This window comes from Salmo salar, chromosome ssa16, assembly GCF_905237065.1.
Source record: "Salmo salar chromosome ssa16, Ssal_v3.1, whole genome shotgun sequence".
NCBI classification, from domain to species: domain Eukaryota; kingdom Metazoa; phylum Chordata; class Actinopteri; order Salmoniformes; family Salmonidae; genus Salmo; species Salmo salar.
The window spans coordinates 90,160,771-90,183,270 of NC_059457.1; the positions used below are offsets into that span (position 1 = coordinate 90,160,771).

The 22,500-nt window shown below is 45.0% G+C and overlaps 1 protein-coding gene across 1 annotated transcript in view; it reads right to left on the minus strand.

Moving 5' to 3' along the window:
* The window catches only part of LOC106574944 (protein diaphanous homolog 3), a gene marked incomplete at its 3' end in the record, with an annotated part of 688,081 nt that overhangs the window by 263,311 nt on the left and 402,270 nt on the right, over positions 1-22,500 (minus strand). Inside the window, exon 20 of the mRNA XM_045698420.1 lies at positions 5,605-5,700. Coding sequence (XP_045554376.1) covers positions 5,605-5,700 — 96 coding nt within the window. The remainder of the gene's footprint in view (positions 1-5,604; positions 5,701-22,500) is intronic.

A 22,500-nucleotide genomic window follows, 5' to 3' on the forward strand; every position in this document is an offset into this window, starting at 1 on the left:
TAATGTGGACTGTACTATGTATTAGACCTAGATAATGTAATGTAGACTGTACTATGTATTACACCTAGATAATGTAATGTGGACTGTACTATGTATTACACCTAGATAATGTAATGTGGACTGTACTATGTATTACACCTAGATAATGTAATGTGGACTGTACTATGTATTAGACCTAGATAATGTAGTGTGGACTGTACTATGTATTAGACCTAGATAATGTAATGTGGACTGTACTATGTATTAGACCTAGATAATGTAATGTGGACTGTACTATGTATTAGACCTAGATAATGTAATGTGGACTGTACTATGTATTAGACCTAGATAATGTAATGTGGACTGTACTATGTATTAGACCTAGATAATGTAATGTGGACTGTACTATGTATTAGACCTAGATAATGTAATGTGGACTGTACTATGTATTAGATCTAGATAATGTAATGTGGACTGTACTATGTATTAGACCTAGATAATGTAATGTGGACTGTACTATGTATTAGACCTAGATAATGTAATGTGGACTGTACTATGTATTAGACCTAGATAATGTAATGTGGACTGTACTATGTATTAGACCTAGATAATGTAATGTGGACTGTACTATGTATTAGACCTAGATAATGTAATGTGGACTGTACTATGTATTAGACCTAGATAATGTAATGTGGACTGTACTATGTATTAGACCTAGATAATGTAATGTGGACTGTACTATGTATTAGACCTAGATAATGTAATGTGGACTGTACTATGTATTAGACCTAGATAATGTAATGTGGACTGTACTATGTATTAGACCTAGATAATGTAATGTGGACTGTACTATGTATTAGACCTAGATAATGTAATGTGGACTGTACTATGTATTAGACCTAGATAATGTAATGTGGACTGTACTATGTATTAGATCTAGATAATGTAATGTGGACTGTACTATGTATTAGACCTAGATAATGTAATGTGGACTGTACTATGTATTAGACCTAGATAATGTAATGTGGACTGTACTATGTATTAGACCTAGATAATGTAATGTGGACTGTACTATGTATTAGACCTAGATAATGTAATGTGGACTGTACTATGTATTAGACCTAGATAATGTAATGTGGACTGTACTATGTAGTAGACCTAGATAATGTAATGTGGACTGTACTATGTATTAGACCTAGATAATGTAATGTGGACTGTACTATGTATTAGACCTAGATAATGTAATGTGGACTGTACTATGTATTAGACCTAGATAATGTAATGTGGACTGTACTATGTATTAGATCTAGATAATGTAATGTGGACTGTACTATGTATTAGACCTAGATAATGTAATGTGGACTGTACTATGTATTAGATCTAGATAATGTAATGTGGACTGTACTATGTATTAGACCTAGATAATGTAATGTGGACTGTACTATGTATTACACCTAGATAATGTAGTGTGGACTGTACTGTGTATTAGACCTAGATAATGTTTCATGTGGACCCAGGAAGAGAAGCTGATGCTTCTGCAGGACTAATACATACCAAGTGGGGTGTGTGTGTGTGTGTGTGTGTGTGTGTGTGTTAGAGAGAGCAGTCGGGGTTTTGATGTGCCATGGATAGGAGTGTTGCAGAACCTTCATTAAAACATCTTCCTCTACCTCTCTGTAGTCCAGTCATTCTCTTCCTCTACCTCTTCCTCTCTGTAGTCTAGTCATTCTCTTCCTCTTCCTCTCTGTAGTCCAGTCATTCTCTTCCTCTACCTCTCTGTAGTCCAGTCATTCTTCTCTTCCTCTCTGTAGTCCAGTCATTCTCTTCCTCTACCTCTCTGTAGTCCAGTCATTCTCTTCCTCTTCCTCTCTGTAATCTAGTCATTCTCTTCCTCTTCCTCTCTGTAGTCCAGTCATTCTCTTCCTCTTCCTCTCTGTAGTCCAGTCATTCTCTTCCTCTACCTCTCTGTAGTCCAGTCATTCTCTTCCTCTCTGTAGTCCAGTCATTCTCCTCCTTCCTTCTCTTGTCCACTACAACATGATGATGGACCAACCACATCGCCGGAATTACTGACACCCCTATCACTGTATCAGACCAGAGAACTGGAGAGAACCTACTGAGATGTAGAGAGGAGAGGAGGAGAGAGAGGAGAGAGAGGAGAGGAAGGAGAGAGAGGAGAGGACCTACTGAGATATAGAGAGGAGAGGAAGGAGAGAGAGAACCTACTGAGATGTAGAGAGGAGAGGAAGGAGAGAGAGGAGAGGACCTACTGAGATGTAGAGAGGATAGGAAGGAGAGAACCTACTGAGATGTAGAGAGGAGAGGAAGGAGAGAGAGAACCTACTGAGATGTAGAGAGGATAGGAAGGAGAGAGAGAACCTACTGAGATGTAGAGAGGATAGGAAGGAGAGAGAGAACCTACTGAGATGTAGAGAGGATAGGAAGGAGAGAGAGGACCTACTGAGATGTAGAGAGGATAGGAAGGAGAGAGAGAACCTACTGAGATGTAGAGAGGATAGGAAGGAGAGAGAGAACCTACTGAGATGTAGAGAGGAGAGGAAGGAGAGAACCTACTGAGATGTAGAGAGGATAGGAAGGAGAGAGAGAACCTACTGAGATGTAGAGAGGATAGGAAGGAGAGAGAGAACCTACTGAGATGTAGAGAGGAGAGGAAGGAGAGAACCTACTGAGATGTAGAGAGGAGAGGAAGGAGAGAACCTACTGAGATGTAGAGAGGATAGGAAGGAGAGAGAGGACCTACTGAGATGTAGAGAGGATAGGAAGGAGAGAGAGAACCTACTGAGATGTAGAGAGGAGAGGAAGGAGAGAACCTACTGAGATGTAGAGAGGAGAGGAAGGAGAGAACCTACTGAGATGTAGAGAGGATAGGAAGGAGAGAGAGAACCTACTGAGATGTAGAGATGAGAGGAAGGAGAGAGAGGAGAGAACCTGCTGAGATGTAGAGAGGATAGGAAGGAGAGAGAGAACCTACTGAGATGTAGAGAGGAGAGGAAGGAGAGAGAGAACCTACTGAGATGTAGAGAGGATAGGAAGGAGAGAGAGAACCTACTGAGATGTAGAGAGGAGAGGAAGGAGAGAGAGAACCTACTGAGATGTAGAGAGGATAGGAAGGAGAGAGAGAACCTACTGAGATGTAGAGAGGATAGGAAGGAGAGAGAGAACCTACTGAGATGTAGAGAGGAGAGGAAGGAAGGAGAGGAAAGAGAGAGGGGGAAAGTAAGAGAGAGAAAGAGAGGAACCGTGATGTTCACGATAAACAAGTGTGTCTGTCTGTGAGGAGCTGGCATCACGTTTCACCTGTAGTCTTGAACGGAGCGAGGGACGGAGGAAAGAAGAGAGAGAGGAAGGAAGGAAAGAGAGAGAGAGAGAGCGATAGAGACAACGCTAACTTCCTATTCTCTTTGTGCAGATCCCGAGAGTACGAACAAATATTCACCAGAAAGAAAGAAACCACAGAAAGTTGGAAGTCAAAAGTGAGTTGAAAAGAAAGCGAGAGAGAGAGAGAGAGAGAGACAGAGACAGAGAGAGAGAGAGAGAGAGAGAGAGAGAGGGAGAGAGAGAGAGAGACAGACAGAGACAGAGAGAGAGAGAGAGAGAGAGCAAAGAACGATAGAAGTGTTTATACGCTGACCCCTGACCTCTATGTTTGAGTGACTGACTGACAGATGAGTGAGTGTTTTTCCATCTCTCCGTCTCTGCCTCCTACGCCTCTCAATACTCCACATCTACACATAATAATGACCAACATGAACACTGGACGCTTCCCAAAATGGCACCCTATTCCCTATATAGTAAACTACTTTGGACCAAGGGCCTGAATAAGGAGTAGCCACGATCTAGGTAGCCATTTGGGACTCATCCTGTAACAAGCACCACTTCTAGAGTTCCTACATCCTGAGCTGAAGCCAGCGGTGGTGAGAAACACAGGAAACCAGCAGAGATCAATGAGGAACTGGAGAATACACACAGAGATCTAGTATGATGTTTATATCAACTAATAGACTGTGTGTCTACGGAGGAACTGCAGAACATCGACGCAGGTGTTCACTCACACAGATTTAAAAAAAAAAAACACAAACTATTTGTAATTTTCTGCCTTTGCAAGACAATGTTGTTTTGCCTTTACTAACCTTTCTACTTCCACTGTGCAGCAAAACACATCAAAAGAAAACAATTCCACTAATTGCTTTACAGCAAATGTTTTAAACAAGTTTGGATTGAAAGGCAATATTGACACAGGTTCTGAGGGATGTTTGAAACAGGTGTGTGTGTGTGTGTGTGTGTGTGTGTGTGTGTGTGTGTGTGTGTGTGTGTGTGTGTGTGTGTGTGTGTGTGTGTGTGTTGGTTCATCTATCCTTGTTGGGACGTAAAATCCTCAAAAGTCCCTCATCAGAATACTAAAACAAGGAAAATTATCCCTCGTAGGGACATTTCCAACATCCCCATAAGGACAAAGGCTATTTTACTAAGCTTAGGGGTTAGAGGTTAGGTTTACAATTAGGGTTAGAGGTTAGGTTTAGGTTTACAATTAGGGTAAGAGGATAGGTTTAGGTTTACAATTAGGGTTAGAGGTTAGAGGATAGGTTTACAATTAGGGTTAGAGGTTAGGTTTACAATTAGGGTTAGAGGTTAGGTTTACAATTAGGGGTTAGAGGTTAGGTTTACAATTAGGGTTAGAGGTTAGGTTTAGGTTTACAATTAGGATTAGAGGTTAGATTTACAATTAGGGTTAGAGGATAGGTTTACAATTAGGGTAAGAGGATAGGTTTAGGTTTACAATTAGGGTTAGAGGTTAGAGGATAGGTTTACAATTAGGGTTAGAGGTTAGGTTTAGGTTTACAATTAGGGTTAGAGGTTAGGTTTAGGTTTACAATTAGGATTAGAGGTTAGATTTACAATTAGGGTTAGAGGATAGGTTTACAATTAGGGTTAGAGGATATGTTTAGGTTTACAATTAGGGTTAGAGGTTAGGTTTAGGTTTACAATTAGGGTTAGAGGATATGTTTAGGTTTACAATTAGGGTTAGAGGATATGTTTAGGTTTACAATTAGGGTTAGAGGTTAGGTTTAGGTTTACACTTAGAGGATAGGTTTACAATTAGGGTTAGAGGATATGTTTAGGTTTACAATTAGGGTTAGAGGATAGGTTTAGGTTTACAATTAGGGTTAGAGGTTAGGTTTAGGTTTACACTTAGAGGATAGGTTTACAATTAGGGTTAGAGGATAGGTTTACAATTAGGGTTAGAGGTTAGGTTTACAATTAGGGTTAGAGGTTAGCTTTACAATTAGGGTTAGAGGATAGGTTTACAATTAGGGTTAGAGGATAGGTTTACAATTAGGGTTAGAGGCTAGGTTTACAATTAGGGTTAGAGGATAGGTTTACAATTAGGGTTAGGTTTACAATTAGGGTTAGAGGATAGGTTTACAATTAGGATTAGAGGATAGGTTTACAATTAGGGTTAGAGGTTAGGTTTACCATTAGGGTTAGAGGATAGGGAAAATAGGACTTTAAACGGAAATACATTTTAGGTCCCCATTAGAGATAAAATAACAAAACGTGTGTGTGTGTGTGTGTGTGTGTGTGTGTGTGCGTCTCAGTACTCACAGAGGTTCTGAGCGATCTTTGGGTCCAGCACCTTCAGCTGTTTGATTCTCTTCTTGATGGATCTCTTTGCTTCCAGACCCTGTTCATCCTGGACGGCTGGAAGAAACACACACACAACTCACATCTAAGTTACATACACACGCTGGGGGCCAACACATCCAACACTACAAATGGAGTCAGACAGATGGAAACCAGCGTGTGTATTTTATTCCACCTTTATTTAACCAGGTAGAACAGTTGAGAACAAGTCCTTTATTTTAACCAGGTAGGCTAGTTGAGAACAAGTTCTCATTTACAACTGTGACCTGGCCAAAATAAAGCAAAACAGTGACACAAACAACAACACAGAGTTACACATGGAATAAACAAAGGTACAGTCAATAACACAATAGAAATGTCTATATACAGTGTGTGCAAATGGTGTGAGGAGGTAAGGCAATAAATAGGCCATAGTAGCAAGTAATTACAATTTAGCAGATTAACGCTGGAGTGATAGATGAGCAGATGATGATGTGCAAGTAGAGATACTGGTGTGTAGAAGAGCAGCAAGGTAAATAAAATCAATATGGGGATGAGGTAGGTAGATTGGGTGGGCTATTTACAGATGGACTATGTACAGCTGCAGCGATCGGTTAGCTGCTCAGATAGCTGATGCTAAAGTTAGGGAGGGAAATATAAGTCTCCAGCTTCAGTGATTTTTGCAATTCGTTCCAGTCACTGGCAGCAGAGAACTGGAAGGAAAGGCGACCAAAGGAGGTTTTGGCTTTGGGGACGACCAGCAGCTACGGGTGGGTGCTGCTATGGTGACCAGTGAGCTGAGATAAGGCGGAGCTTTACCTAGCATAGACTTATAGATGACCTGGAGCCAGTGGGTCTGTCGACGAATATGTAGCGAGGGCCAGCCGACTAGAGCATACAGGTCGCAGTGGTGGGTAGTATATGGGGCTTTGGTAACAAAACGGATGGCATTGTGATAGACTGCATCCAGTTTGCTGAGTAGAGTGTTGGAAGCTATTTTGTAGATGACATCGCCGAAGTCGAGGATCAGTAGGATAGTGAAGGAGGCTTTGTTGTGAAATAGAAAGCTGATTCTAGATTTCATTTTGGATTGGAGATGTTTGATATGCGTCTGGAAGGAGAGTTTACAGTCTAGCCAGACACCTTGGTATTTGTAGTTTTCCACATATTCTAGGTCAGAACCGTCCAGGGTAGTGATGCTGGACGGGCGGGCAGGTGCGGGCAGCGAACGGTTGAAAAGCAGTAATTTGGTTTTACTAGCTTTTAAGAGCAGTTGGAGGCCACGGAAGGAGAGTTGTATGGCATTGAAGCTCGTCTGGAGGTTAGTTAACGCAGTGTCCAAAGAAGGGCCAGAAGTATACAGGATGGTGTCGTCTGCATAGAGGTGGATCAGAGAATCACCAGCAGCAAGAGCGACATCATTGATGTATAGAGAGGAAAGAGTCGGCCCGAGAATTGAACCCTGTGGCACCCCCATAGAGACTGCCAGAGGTCCGGACAACAGGCCCTCCGATTTGACACACTGAACCATATCTGAGAAGTAGTTGGTGAACCAGGTGAGGCAATCATTTGAGAAACCAAGGCTGTTGAGTCTGCCGATAAGAATTTGGTGATTTACAGAGTCGAAAGCCTTGGCCAGGCCGATGAAGACGGCTGCACAGTAATGTCTTTTATCGATGGCGGTTATGATATAATTTAGTACCTTGAGCGTGGCTGAGGTGCACCCGTGACCAGCTCCGAAACCGGATTGCACAGCGGAGAAGGTACGGTGGGATTCGAAATGGTCAGTGATCTGTTTGTTAACTTGGCTTTCGAAGACTTTAGAGAGGCAGGGTAGGATGGATATAGGTCTGTAACAGTTTGGGTCTAGAGTGTCTCCCCCTTTGAAGAGGGGGATGACCGCGGCAGCTTCCCAATCTTTAGGGATCTCGGACGATACGAAAGAGAGGTTGAAAAGACTAGTAATAGAGGTTGCAACAATGCCGGCGGATAATTTAAGAAAGAGAGGGTCCAGATTGTCTAGCCCAGCTGATTTGTACGGGTCCAGGTTTTGCAGCTCTTTCAGAACATCTGCAATCTGGATTTTGATGAAGGAGAAGCTGGGGAGGCTTGGGCAAGTAGCTGTGGGGGGTACGGAGCTGTTGGCCGGGGTTGGGGTGGCCAGGAGGAAAGCATGGCCAGCCGTAGAGAAATGCGTATTGAAATTCCCAATTATCATGGATTTATCGGTGGTGAAAGTGTTTCCTAGCCTCAGTGCAGTGGGCCGCTGGGAGGAGGTGCTCTTATTCTCCATGGACTTTACAGTGTCCCAGAACTTTTTGGAGTTAGAGCTACAGGATGCACATTTCTGTTTGAAAAAGCTAGCCTTTGTTTTCCTGACTGACTGTGTGTAATGGTTCCTGACTTCCCTGAACAGTTGCATATTGCGGGGACTATTCGATGCTAGTGCAGTCCGACACAGGATGTTTTTGTGCTGGTCAAGGGCAGTCAGGTCTGGAGTGAACCAAGGGCTATATCGGTTCTTAGTTCCACATTTTTTGAAAGGGGCGTGCATATTTAAGATGGAAATATCTATGAGGGTGCCCATGTTTACAGATTTAGGGTTGTACCTGGTAGGTTCCTTGATAATTTGTTTGAGATTGAGGGCATCTAGCTTAGATTGTAGGACTGCTGGGGTGTTAAGCATATCCCAGTTTAGGTCACCTAACAGAACATACTCTGAAGATAGATGGGGGGTAATCAATTCACATATGGTGTCCAGGGCCCAGCTGGGAGCTGAGGGGGGTCTATGTGTGTGTGTGTGTGTGTGTGTGTGATGTGTGTGTGTGTTGCATGTGACGGTTTCCGTCAAATAGCGATGACAGACACGCATAAACAATGAAAACATTAATGTCACTGATGATGGCAGAACTGGAAGATTCTACAGGGTACCATTTGGACACAAGTGGCAGCATCCCACCCAGCTCTGCAGTGTGTGTGTGTGTACGGGCGGTGGTCACACTCGGTCCTAACAGGATCTCACGCTAGCGGAGGGCTGTGGTGTAGAGGATTATGGGGAAAGCTGTGAAGCAGAGGGGTCAGAGTTGGCCCAGTCACTCAACACACACACACACACACACACACACACACACACACACACACACACGGGTGGGTTCACATAGCGGAGAACATTCTGTGTAACGTCCCTGCTGGCTTAACGGGGCCAATATTAATATGATGATAGCTGCTGTTAAAGACCTACATTTCCCCTAAACAGAGGACAGGAGAGGAGAGAGAGACAGAGAGGAGACGGTGAGACCGGTGGACCGAGAGAGGAGAGATGGGGGAGAGGAGAGATGGGGGGAAAGAGCGCGAGAAACAGCAGAAACTGAAGAGATAGATGGGAAGATGCAGAGAGCAGAGCAGGGAGAGAACAGATGGTTTGATGGAGGAAGGAGAGACCGGATAAGATACAGAGAGCAGAGAAGATGCAGAGACCAGAGAAGATGCAGAGACCAGAGAAGATACAGAGACCAGAGAAGATGCAGAGACCAGAGAAGATGCAGAGACCAGAGAAGATACAGAGACCAGAGAAGATGCAGAGACCAGAGAAGATGCAGAGACCAGAGAAGATGCAGAGACCAGAGAAGATGCAGAGACCAGAGAAGATGCAGAGACCAGAGAAGATACAGAGACCAGAGAAGATGCAGAGACCAGAGAAGATACAGAGACCAGAGAAGACGCAGAGACCAGAGAAGATGCAGAGACCAGAGAAGATGCAGAGACCAGAGAAGATGCAGAGACCAGAGAAGATACAGAGACCAGAGAAGATGCAGAGACCAGAGAAGATGCAGAGACCAGAGAAGATACAGAGACCAGAGAAGATACAGAGAGCAGAGAAGATGCAGATACCAGATAAGATACAGAGAGCAGAGAAGATGCAGAAACCAGAGAAGATACAGAGACCAGAGAAGATACAGAGACCAGAGAAGATACAGAAACCAGAGAAGATACAGAGACCAGAGAAGATACAGAGACCAGAGAAGATACAGAAACCAGAGAAGATACAGAGAGCAAACAGCAGTGCACCTCCTCAACCTCACTACAGTAACAGAGGGTTAGAGGAGAGGAGACAGAGATCAGATAGAGACTAGGGGAGTACGGGGGGAGAGAGACAACATGGGGTTTCATGGCTGCTTTAATTATTTAAGACACCAGATTAAGAGAACAAAATGTGCCTCCCAAGAGGAGGCTGGGTAATTGTCTTGTGTTCTAATTACGGCGCTGGCAGAGCCGGGTGGTGCAGGAGGCAGGAGTGTGTGTGTGTGTGTGTGTGTGTGGTGGAAGTGGGAAAGAGCGGAGGTTAATCTAGAGGAAAAAGAAGAGGCTCCGTTTGGGCTTTCTCCTTTCCTTTCCCTAAAACACTGGGCTTAATTAAAATGTAAAGAGGTCTGTGTTTGGCCCTGGGAGACCTCTGCAGGCGTAATCCCATTGGCTCCCACCAACACAACAGAAGCAAATAGTCCATTGTTACAGTAGCAATGGTAGATGTAGTTACTAAGTCTATTAGCTATGGTATATCTAGTTACTAAGTCTGTTAGCTACGGTAGATGTAGTTACTAAGTCTGTTAGCTACGGTAGATCTAGTTACTAAGTCTATTAGCTACGGTAGATGTAGTTACTAAGTCTGTTAGCTACGGTAGATCTAGTTACTAAGTCTGTTAGCTATGGTATATCTAGTTACTAAGTCTGTTAGCTACGGTAGATGTAGTTACTAAGTCTATTAGCTACGGTAGATCTAGTTACTAAGTCTGTTAGCTATGGTAGATCTAGTTACTAAGTCTGTTAGCTACGGTAGATGTAGTTACTAAGTCTATTAGCTACGGTAGATCTAGTTACTAAGTCTGTTAGCTATGGTATATCTAGTTACTAAGTCTATTAGCTACGGTAGATCTAGTTACTAAGTCTGTTAGCTATGGTAGATCTAGTTACTAAGTCTATTAGCTATGGTATATCTAGTTACTAAGTCTGTTAGCTACGGTAGATCTAGTTACTAAGTCTGTTAGCTATGGTATATCTAGTTACTAAGTCTGTTAGCTACGGTAGATCTAGTTACTAAGTCTGTTAGCTACGGTATATCTAGTTACTAAGTCTGTTAGCTACGGTAGATCTAGTTACTAAGTCTATTAGCTACGGTAGATGTAGTTACTAAGTCTATAGGATTGTTTTGAGTGAGGAAGAGGAGAAGGAGGACAGGAGGGGAGAAGAGGAAGTGCAGGAGTGTTAGGGAGCGAAGCCTTGAAGATTTAACAGAACTTTAGATTTGTTTTACCTTTATTTAACTAGGCAAGTCAGTTAAGAACAAATTCTTATTTTCAATGACGGCCTACCAGGGAACAGTGAGTTAACTGCCTTGTTCAGGGGCAGAACGACAGATTTGTACCTTGTCAGCTCTGTGATTCGATCCAGTAACCTTTTGGTTACTGGCCTAACGCTCTAACCACTAGGCTACCTGCGGCCCCAAATCTTCAATTGTAGTCTAAACACAGTAAAGGGAATGGTCGAACATCACCAAGAGCCATTTCAGACACCAAAGGGATGTTACAGTGGAAGGGGTAGAGGGATACAGAGGTACAGGTGTACTGGTACATGGCTCAGTCAAGGACCACTGGTCACAGAGGGGTGTAAAGGGACCAACACAGGGGTGACAACCCCCCCTTAAAAACACCCATGATGACTTACGTGGCACTTCGGTAGGCTCACTCTCTTCACAGTCTTCGGTGAGCAGTGAGAGAGGAGAAAAAGAGGAAGAGGAGAAAACAGGAAGCAGAGAAAAAGAGGAAGTGGAGAAAAAGAGAAGAGGAGAAAAAGAGGAAGAGGAGAAAACAGGAAGAGGAGAAAACAGGAAGCAAAGAAAAAGAGGAAGAGGAGAAAACAGGAAGAGGAGAAAACAGGACGCAAAGAAAAAGAGGAAGAGGAGAAAACAGGAAGAGGAGAAAACAGGAAGAGGAGAAAACAGGAAGTGGAGAAAAGGAGAAAACAGAGAAAGAGAAATAAGAGGAGAGATCGAGGTTGTGTGAAAGAAAGGAGAGGGTGTTAAAAAACAGAAAAAAAGGAGGGAACATGTAAAAGCTACAGAAGAGAATGGTCCACAGAAAGAACGTGTGATGTTTCTGAGTGTGTCTGTGATTTGGAGGTGAGGGGTCATTCAGCGATTCTGAGAAAGCAAGAAAAGGAGCTTTTGAAATGAAAACAGGCAATTTTGCAGTCACCCAGCATCTCAGAGCATCATACTGTCAAAGCATCAGGAGTAAAGAGAGAAGCCTTTTGAAAAGGCAGAGAGAGACTGGCAGAAGGAGACAGGACTATTACAGAGCCTTTTCAATTCACCAGGAAGACCACTTATAATCCACTCATACTATTATAGTTAAAGATTTTATCAATGAACATTAAAGAGATTCTACAATACTTTTGCATACTTGTTATCCATTAGTTCTCAAAGTTCTCCCCACTAGCGAAGAGTGGTCCCCGACAATGTGGAGTTATGTATACCACACCACTGCTCTCGCTGACTCTGTGTTCGTCTTGCTAGCTGTCAAACACGGCGAGAGGCTGAAGCTCATTGAAATAATTTTACTATTCGAATAGTGCCATGAAGTTTTGTTGGATATCCTAGATAGGCTAATTGTAGCTAGCTAGCAAGGCTAATTGTAGCTAGCTAGCGAGGCTAATTGCATCTAGATAGCGAGGCTAATTGTAGCTAGCTAGCAAGGCTAATTCTAGCTAGCTAGCTAGGCTAATTGTAGCTAGCTAGCTAGGCTAATTGTGGCTACATGCTGCACTTTCTCACCAACCCCATTCAGAGAAAACAGCAGCATGCCTGTTGGTTGCTCGTTGTAGCCGACTCCTTCTCATTTTGCTAACTGTTCATTCCGTAATTTTATTGCATTTCGTTTTGCATGAATGAAATCTCACTCCACTCGCTACACATTGAGCCTCTTTGATATGCCAACATTAACAATAAGCGACCGTGCACGTCATATAAACTTAATTGAAAGGTTTGTTGTGTTATTAAATTAATAATTTCAAATGACATGGTACTTCCTTGTATGTAACAATGTCACATGGATATTTTGAATTTTATTTACAAAAGCTTTTTTAGTGTTAATAGGCCTATAATTATTTATAATTATGCTTCGTGCCATCCAGGACCTACAGTTGAAGTCAGAAGTTTACATACACCTCAACCAAATACATTTAAACTCAGTTTTTCACAATTCCTGACATGTAATCCTAGTACAAATTCCCTGTCTTAGGTCAGTTCCTATAACATCACATGTACCAGATATATCTCTGATGGCTGACTAGTCCCTATAACATCATATGTACCAGGTATATATATCTGATGGCTGACTAGTTATTATAACATCACATGTACCAGGTATATATATCTGATGGCTGACTAGTTATTATAACATCACATGTACCAGATATATCTCTGATGGCTGACTAGTTATTATAACATCACATGTACCAGATATATATCTGATGGCTGACTAGTCTCTATAACATCACATGTACCAGATATATCTCTGATGGCCGACTAGTTATTATAACATCACATGTACCAGGTATATATCTGATGGCTGGCTAATTGTTATAACATCACATGTACCAGATATATCTCTGATGGCCGACTAGTTATTATAACATCACATGTACCAGGTATATATCTGATGGCTGACTAGTTATTATAACATCACATGTACCAGATATATCTCTGATGGCTGACTAGTTATTATAACATCACATGTACCAGATATATCTCTGATGGCTGACTAGTTATTATAACATCACATGTACCAGATATATCTCTGATGGCTGGCTAGTCTCTATAACATCACATGTACCAGATATATCTCTGATGGCTGACTAGTTATTATAACATCACATGTACCAGGTATATATCTGATGGCTGACTAGTTATTATAACATCACATGTACCAGGTATATATCTGATGGCTGACTAGTTATTATAACATCACATGTACCAGATATATCTCTGATGGCTGGCTAGTTATTATAACATCACATGTACCAGATATATATCTGATGGCTGACTAGTTATTATAACATCACATGTACCAGGTATATATCTGATGGCTGGCTAGTTATTATAACATCACATGTACCAGATATATCTCTGATGGCTGACTAGTTATTATAACATCACATGTACCAGGTATATATCTGATGGCTGGCTAGTCTCTATAACATCACATGTACCAGGTATATATCTGATGGCTGACTAGTTATTATAACATCACATGTACCAGATATATCTCTGATGGCTGACTAGTTATTATAACATCACATGCACCAGGTATATATCTGATGGCTGGCTAGTTATTATAACATCACATGTACCAGGTATATCTCTGATGGCTGACTAGTTATTATAACATCACATGTACCAGATATATCTCTGATGGCTGACTAGTTATTATAACATCACATGTACCAGGTATATATCTGATGGCTGACTAGTTATTATAACATCACATGTACCAGGTATATATCTGATGGCTGACTAGTTATTATAACATCACATGTACCAGGTATATCTCTGATGGCTGACTAGTTAGTATAACATCACATGTACCAGGTATATATCTGATGGCTGACTAGTTATTATAACATCACATGTACCAGATATATCTCTGATGGCTGACTAGTTATTATAACATCACATGTACCAGGTATATATCTGGTGGCTGGCTAGTTATTATAACATCACATGTACCAGATATATCTCTGATGGCTGACTAGTTATTATAACATCACATGTACCAGGTATATATCTGATGGCTGACTAGTTATTATAACATCACATGTACCAGGTATATATCTGATGGCTGGCTAGTTGTTATAACATCACATGTACCAGATATATCTCTGATGGCTGACTAGTTATTATAACATCACACGTACCAGGTATATATCTGATGGCTGGCTAGTTGTTATAACATCCCCTGCATGTCAGTTTGGACACATGTCCCTGTCAGCTGAAAGACAGGGTGCTTGATACTCACAGTAGGTGCTGTCTGTGATTAATTAAGCCTGGGGTTATATAAATGACTCATTCCAAATGACAGCACTGTCACATGCTCTTTTGAAAATGTGTTTCCACACTCATTACTTTGCTGAGCCTGTGTGTGTGTGTGTGTGTGTGTGTGTGTGTGTGTAAATCCCTGGTTTGCCAGCAGCACAGTGTGTGTCTCTCTTCATATCTAGGCCCTCTGTCTCCTCTGATAGGGTAGAGTCCCAAATGGCACCCTACTCCCGAAAATAGTGCACTACATTTGACCAGAGTCCTTTTGGACCCCGGACAAAAGTAGTGCACAATGTAGGGATTAGGGTGTCATTTGGGACTCACAGCCTGCCTCTATGATTGGCCCACTCTCGCTCTTCTTATCTCTATCACTTCCTGCTGTCTACCGCCTACACTTCCTGGTAGAGATGGCGGCTGCTGACAGAGCCCGCAGGCCGCTGGACTCTGATTGATTAACCAGCGACCCCTGACCCTCCACGAGAGGTTTTAATTGGCTGAAGCATAACGCTGTGATTCGACCCTGGAGGAGAGGTGTTCTGGGAACAGAGAGGATCGTAGCTAGAGACAACCACCTCCACCTGAGCTGATGTATGTACGGAGGTACGAGCTACGCCCACTCCCCTTTATACCCCAGGCAGGCTACGCCCGCTCCCCTTTATACCCCAGGCAGGCTACGCCCGCTCCCCTTTATACCCCAGGCAGGCTACGCCCGCTCCCCTTTATACCCCAGGCAGGCTACGCCCGCTCCCCTTTATACCCCAGGCAGGCTACGCCCGCTCCCTTTATACCCCAGGCAGGCTACGCCCGCTCCCCTTTATACCCCAGGCAGGCTACGCCCGCTCCCCTTTATACCCCAGGCAGGCTACGCCCGCTCCCCTTTATACCCCAGGCAGGCTACGCCCGCTCCCCTTTATACCCCAGGCAGGCTACGCCCGCTCCCCTTTATACCCCAGGCAGGCTACGCCCGCTCCCTTTATACCCCAGGCAGGCTACGCCCGCTCCCCTTTATACCCCAGGCAGGCTACGCCCGCTCCCCTTTATACCCCAGGCAGGCTACGCCCGCTCCCCTTTATACCCCAGGCAGGCGACGCCCGCTCCCCTTTATACCCCAGGCAGGCGACGCCCACTCCCCTTTATACCCCAGGCAGGCTACGCCCGCTCCCCTTTATACCCCAGGCAGGCGATGCCCACTCCCACTACCCCTGAATGTCCACAGATGTTCAGCTGATCAAAGTATGTTTAATAAGAGATACATCATACCAGAACACACACACCATCTCTGAGACACACACACACCATCTCTGAGACACACACACACCATCTCTGACACACACACACCATCTCTGACACACACACACACACACACCATCTCTGACACACACACACACACACACACACACACACACACACACACACACACACACACACACACACACACACACACACACACACACACACACACACACACACACACACACACACACACACAAGAAACAGGACAAAATCAGGCCAAAAGAGAGTCCTATTTTGGTCTATTGAAGTGTGTCCTTTATGGGAGAGGAGACTTAGTTCTCAGAGGAATGATAAGATTGACACAGAGGCTAGAGTGTGTGTGTGTGTGTTTGTCCTCCCAGTGTGTGTGTTTGAGGAGGAACTCCACTTGCTAAGTGACTCTGTCCAGTATTTACCAGCTGTATCCTTCACATCCTGTCCTCTCTCAGGGAGATAACTCTCTCTCTTAGGGAGATAACTCTCTCTCTCTGTCCAGTATTTACCAGCTGTATCCTTCACATCCTGTCCTCTCTCAGGGAGATAACTCTCTCTCTCTCTCTCTGTCCAGTATTTACCAGCTGTATCCTTCACATCCTGTCCTCTCTCAGGGAGATAACTCTCCCTCTCTACATTCAGTAGAGAGAGGAGAGGACAGGATGTGAACTCTCTCTCTAGTTGCCTTTCTTCCTGATGAAACCCCATTATTTATGGCCTGTTATTCAGATAACATCAACTCTCTGGAGACACACACACACACACACACACGGAAGGCGGAGGGCAAGTGGGTTGAGGCAGAAGCAAAGGAACTGAACCAGTGTGTTGTTTCTAATGGCCAATTAAGGCAGTCATGCAGGTAGGGTCTAAATCACTGTTAGTAGAGGGGTATATCAGTAGCTGGGAGAAAACAGCCTGCTATATGAGGAGAGGAGAGGAGAGGGGAGAGGAGAGGAGAGGGGAGAGGGGAGAGGGGAGAGGGGAGAGAGGAGAGGAGATATTACCTCAATCACCTAACCAACCCTACATGTAGATATTACCTCAATCAATCACCTAACCAACCCTCCATGTAGATATTACCTCAATCACCTAACCAACCCTCCATGTAGATATTACCTCAATCACATAACCAACCCTACATGTACATGTAGATATTACCTCAATCACCTAACCAACCCTCCATGTAGATATTACCTCAATCACCTAACCAACCCTCCATGTAGATATTACCTCAATCAATCACCTAACCAACCCTCCATGTAGATATTACCTCAATCACCTAACCAACCCTACATATAGATATTACCTCAATCAATCACCTAACCAACCCTCCATGTAGATATTACCTCAATCACCTAACCAACCCTACATGTAGATATTACCTCAATCACCTAACCAACATGTAGATATTACCTCAATCAATCACCTAACCAACCCTCCATGTAGATATTACCTCAATCAATCACCTAACCAACCCTACATGTAGATATTACCTCAATCACCTAACCAACCCTCCATGTAGATATTACCTCAATCACCTAACCAACCCTCCATGTAGATATTACCTCAATCAATCACCTAACCAACCCTCCATGTAGATATTACCTCAATCACCTAACCAACCCTCCATGTAGATATTACCTCAATCACATAACCAACCCTACATGTACATGTAGATATTACCTCAATCACCTAACCAACCCTCCATGTAGATATTACCTCAATCACCTAACCAACCCTACATATAGATATTACCTCAATCAATCACCTAACCAACCCTCCATGTAGATATTACCTCAATCACCTAACCAACCCTACATATAGATATTACCTCAATCAATCACCTAACCAACCCTACATGTAGATATTACCTCAATCACCTAACCAACCCTCCATGTAGATATTACCTCAATCACCTAACCAACCCTCCATGTAGATATTACCTCAATCACCTAACCAACCCTCCATGTAGATATTACCTCAATCAATCCCCCCAACTACCTCGTACCCCGGGTACCCTGACTCAGTACCGGTAGTCCTTGTATAAAGCCTCGTTATAGTTATTTAATTGTGTTATTTTACAAAATGTTCTTACGTTTTAACTGCATTAAAGGGCCGGTAAGTGAACATTTTACAGTCAAGTCTCCATTTGTTGTATTCGGTGCAGGTGACAAATAAAATTAGATCTGATGAAAAGTGTCTATCGAGGAGGGGAGGAGCGTCCTCTCAGAGGGGAGAGGACAGAGAGGAGAGGACAGAGGGGAGAGGACAGAGGGGAGAGGACAGAGGACAGAGGGGAGAGGACAGAGGGGAGAGGACAGAGGACAGAGGGGAGAGGACAGAGGGGAGAGGACAGAGGACAGAGGGGAGAGGGGAGAGGACAGAGGACAGAAGACAGAGGGGAGAGGACAGAGGACAGAAGACAGAGGGGAGAGGACAGAGGACAGAGGGGAGAGGACAGAGGGGAGAGGACAGAGGACAGAGGGGAGAGGACAGAGGGGAGAGGACAGAGGACAGAGGGGAGAGGGGAGAGGACAGAAGACAGAGGGGAGAGGACAGAGGACAGAAGACAGAGGGGAGAGGACAGAGGACAGAGGACAGAGGGGAGAGGACAGAGGGGAGAGGACAGAGGACAGAGGACAGAGGGGAGAGGACAGAAGACAGAGGGGAGAGGACAGAGGACAGAAGACAGAGGGGAGAGGACAGAAGACAGAGGGGAGAGGGGAGAGGACAGAGGACAGAAGACAGAGGGGAGAGGACAGAGGACAGAAGACAGAGGGGAGAGGACAGAAGACAGAGGGGAGAGGACAGAAGACAGAGGGGAGAGGACAGAGGGGAGAGGACAGAAGACAGAGGGGAGAGGACAGAGGACAGAAGACAGAGGGGAGAGGACAGAAGACAGAGGACAGAAGACAGAGGGGAGAGGACAGAGGACAGAAGACAGAGGGGAGAGGACAGAGGACAGAGGGGAGAGGACAGAGAGGAGAGGACAGAAGACAGAGGGGAGAGGACAGAGGGGAGAGGACAGAGGGGAGAGGACAGAGGGGAGAGGACAGAAGACAGAGGGGAGAGGACAGAGAGGAGAGGACAGAAGACAGAGGGGAGAGGACAGAGAGGAGAGGACAGAGGGGAGAGGACAGAAGACAGAGGGGAGAGGACAGAGGACAGAAGACAGAGGGGAGAGGACAGAGGGGAGAGGACAGAGGGGAGAGGACAGAGGACAGAAGACAGAGGGGAGAGGACAGAGGGGAGAGGACAGAGGACAGAAGACAGAGGGGAGAGGACAGAAGACAGAGGGGAGAGGACAGAGGACAGAGGGGAGAGGACAGAAGACAGAGGGGAGAGGACAGAGGGGAGAGGACAGAGGACAGAAGACAGAGGACAGAGGACAGAAGACAGAGGGGAGAGGACAGAGGACAGAAGACAGAGGGGAGAGGACAGAGGGGAGAGGACAGAGGGGAGAGGACAGAGGGGAGAGGACAGAGGACAGAGGGGAGAGGACAGAGGGGAGAGGACAGAGGGGAGAGGACAGAGGGGAAAGGACAGAGGGGAGAGGACAGAGGGGAGAGGACAGAGGAGGAAAGGAAAATAACAGATTTTAACCTAAATTAGATTCTCCTAAAGAATAAAGAAAGTGTGTGTGTGTGTGTGTTGAGACAGTGTGTGTGTGTGTGTTGAGACACTGTGTGTGTGTGTTGAGACAGTGTGTGTGTGTGTTGAGACACTGTGTGTGTGTGTGTGTGTGTGTGTGTGTGTGTGTGTGTGTGTGTGTGTGTGTTGAGACAGTGTGTGTGTTGAGACAGTGTGTGTGTGTGTGTGTGTGTTGAGACAGTGTATGTGTGTGTGTGTGTGTGTGTGTGTGTTGAGACAGTGTGTGTGTGTGTTGAGACAGTGTGTGTCTGTGTGTGTGTTGAGACAGTGTGTGTCTGTGTGTTGAGACAGTGTGTGTGTGTGTGTGTGTTGAGACAGTGTGTGTCTGTGTGTTGAGACAGTGTGTGTGTGTGTGTGTGTGTTGAGACAGTGTGTGTCTGTGTGTTGAGACAGTGTGTGTGTGTGTGTGTGTGTGTGTGTGTGTGTGTGTGTGTGTGTGTGTGTTGAGACAGTGTTGACACTACATTCTACTGAGCTTCCTCTCTCAACTGTTGCTGCTTCTGTCACAACACAGACAACGAGACAGACAGACAACGAGACACACAGACAACGAGACACACAGACAACGAGACACACAGACAACGAGACACACAGACAACGAGACACACAGACAACGAGACACACAGACAACGAGACACACAGACAACGAGACACACAGACAACGAGACACACAGACAATGAGACACACAGACAACGAGACAGACAGACAACGAGACAGAGTAGTGAGGAACAGACAGACAGACAGATAGTAGGGAGGGACATCACAAATCCTCTCTCTCCTTGATCTCCTCTCTCTCACCTAGAGACATGTCCTCTCCTCCTCCCAGACTCCCTTTCATGTGTTAGAGAGAAACAACTGATGCACAGTAGGGGGTCTGTCTGTCTACTGTTCTTTAACAAATCTCTGTGTCACTCAACAAAGCAGCCAAGTATCCACTCCAGGAGCATAAGATTGTGTCCCAAATGGCACCCTATTGGCTTTATAGTGCACTACTTCTCACCAGGGACCATATAGCTCTGGTCAAAAGTAGTGCACTACATAGGGCATATGGAGCTATCAGAGAAGCATCCTATATCCGAACAAGAGCAAGCTAGCTCCCCTCAGGCTGACAGGACAGAGGAATACTGAGCTTGACCTGTAGATCTCTCTCTCTCCTCCTCCTCCTCCCAGTCTCTCTCCACTCAAACTCCCAGTCTCTCTCCTTCTCCTCCCAGTCTCTCTCCTTCTCTTCCCAGTCTCTCTCCACTCAAACTCCCAGTCTCTCTCCTTCTCCTCCCAGTCTCTCTCCTTCTCTTCCCAGTCTCTCTCCTCCTCTTCCCAGTCTCTCTCCTTCTCTTCCCAGTCTCTCTCCTCCTCTTCCCAGTCTCTCTCCTCCTCTTCCCAGTCTCTCTCCTTCTCTTCCCAGTCTCTCTCCTCCTCTTCCCAGTCTCTCTCCTCCTCTTCCCAGTCTCTCTCCTCCTCTTCCCAGTCTCTCTCCTCCTCTTCCCAGTCTCTCTCCTCCTAGTTAACTAGACCAGAGCCCGTCTCAGCTGGTAGCTACTAGACCAGAGCCCGTCTCAGCAGGTAGCTACTAGACCAGAGCCCGTCTCAGCAGGTAGCTACTAGACCAGAGCCTGTCTCAGCTGGTAGCTACTAGACCAGAGCCCGTCTCAGCTGGTAGCTACTAGACCAGAGCCCGTCTCAGCTGGTAGCTACTAGACCAGAGCCCGTCTCAGCTGGTAGCTACTAGACCAGAGCCCGTCTCAGCTGGTAGCTACTAGACCAGAGCCCGTCTCAGCTGGTAGCTACTAGACCAGAGCCCGTCTCAGCTGGTAGCTACTAGACCAGAGCCCGTCTCAGCTGGTAGCTACTAGACCAGAGCCCGTCTCAGCTGGTAGCTACTAGACCAGAGCCCGTCTCAGCTGGTAGCTACTAGACCAGAGCCCGTCTCAGCTGGTAGCTACATTTCTGTTGTCAACAGTGGCAGTAGATTGATGTGGACTTTGATATTTGATAGATAGATAATAAGGGTTGAACACAGTGCTGTTCACAGTCCTACAGACATGGAAAGAGACACAGGCAGTAATTAGACAGAGAGGAAGAGGAACCCGTTGAGATAGAGAGCGAGGGATGAAGAGAGAAAGAGAGACAGAGAGATGTGAGGATAATGAAGTGAGTGGTGTACCAGGCTAATAACGCAGACCTCTCTCTCCTCCATCTCTCTCTCTTAGTCAGACTCATCTACCCCGGCCATAATTAGGACAGAATGACTGGGACTTTCATGCCTTTCATTTAGCCAGGACTCACTAACAGCTCTCATCTCATCTGTCTTTCTTCTGTGGTCTGTAATGGCTGATGTTTTAGATGAAGGTATCAGAGCGTTGTCTGTCTGGCACATTATGTCTCTGTCCCCCCCCCACCCAAAACAAATTACACCATCGTCCCCTAATAGAAAGCCCCTGATCAAACGTAGTGCCCTGCATAGTGAATAGGGTTGAATTTGGGACGTAAACTATAGTTGAAAGAGGGCTTTTGTGTGGTTATGATGGCTGATCTGAAGACTGTAGATTAGATCTACTGTAACAACTACTGGCCTGGTCTGCAATAAGTGGTCTGGACACAATTAGACATACTGCTATTATCCCCTCTCTCTGACGACATGTTTCCTGTCGTCATTCTCAGTGGGGCCGTAGTGCCCTCTTAAGGACATGAGGTTAAACCCCACAGTCACTGGATTCATCCTGTCATGTCGGGGTATCCGTTTTATCCTTGGCTAAGATCCTAATGCCCATGTCTGTGTTTATATGGACAGTAGATGGTAGGGCCGTTCTGTTTCCATACAGCGGGGAAGAGAAATGCCAAAGGCTACTGTAGTTCAATTCTATGTCAT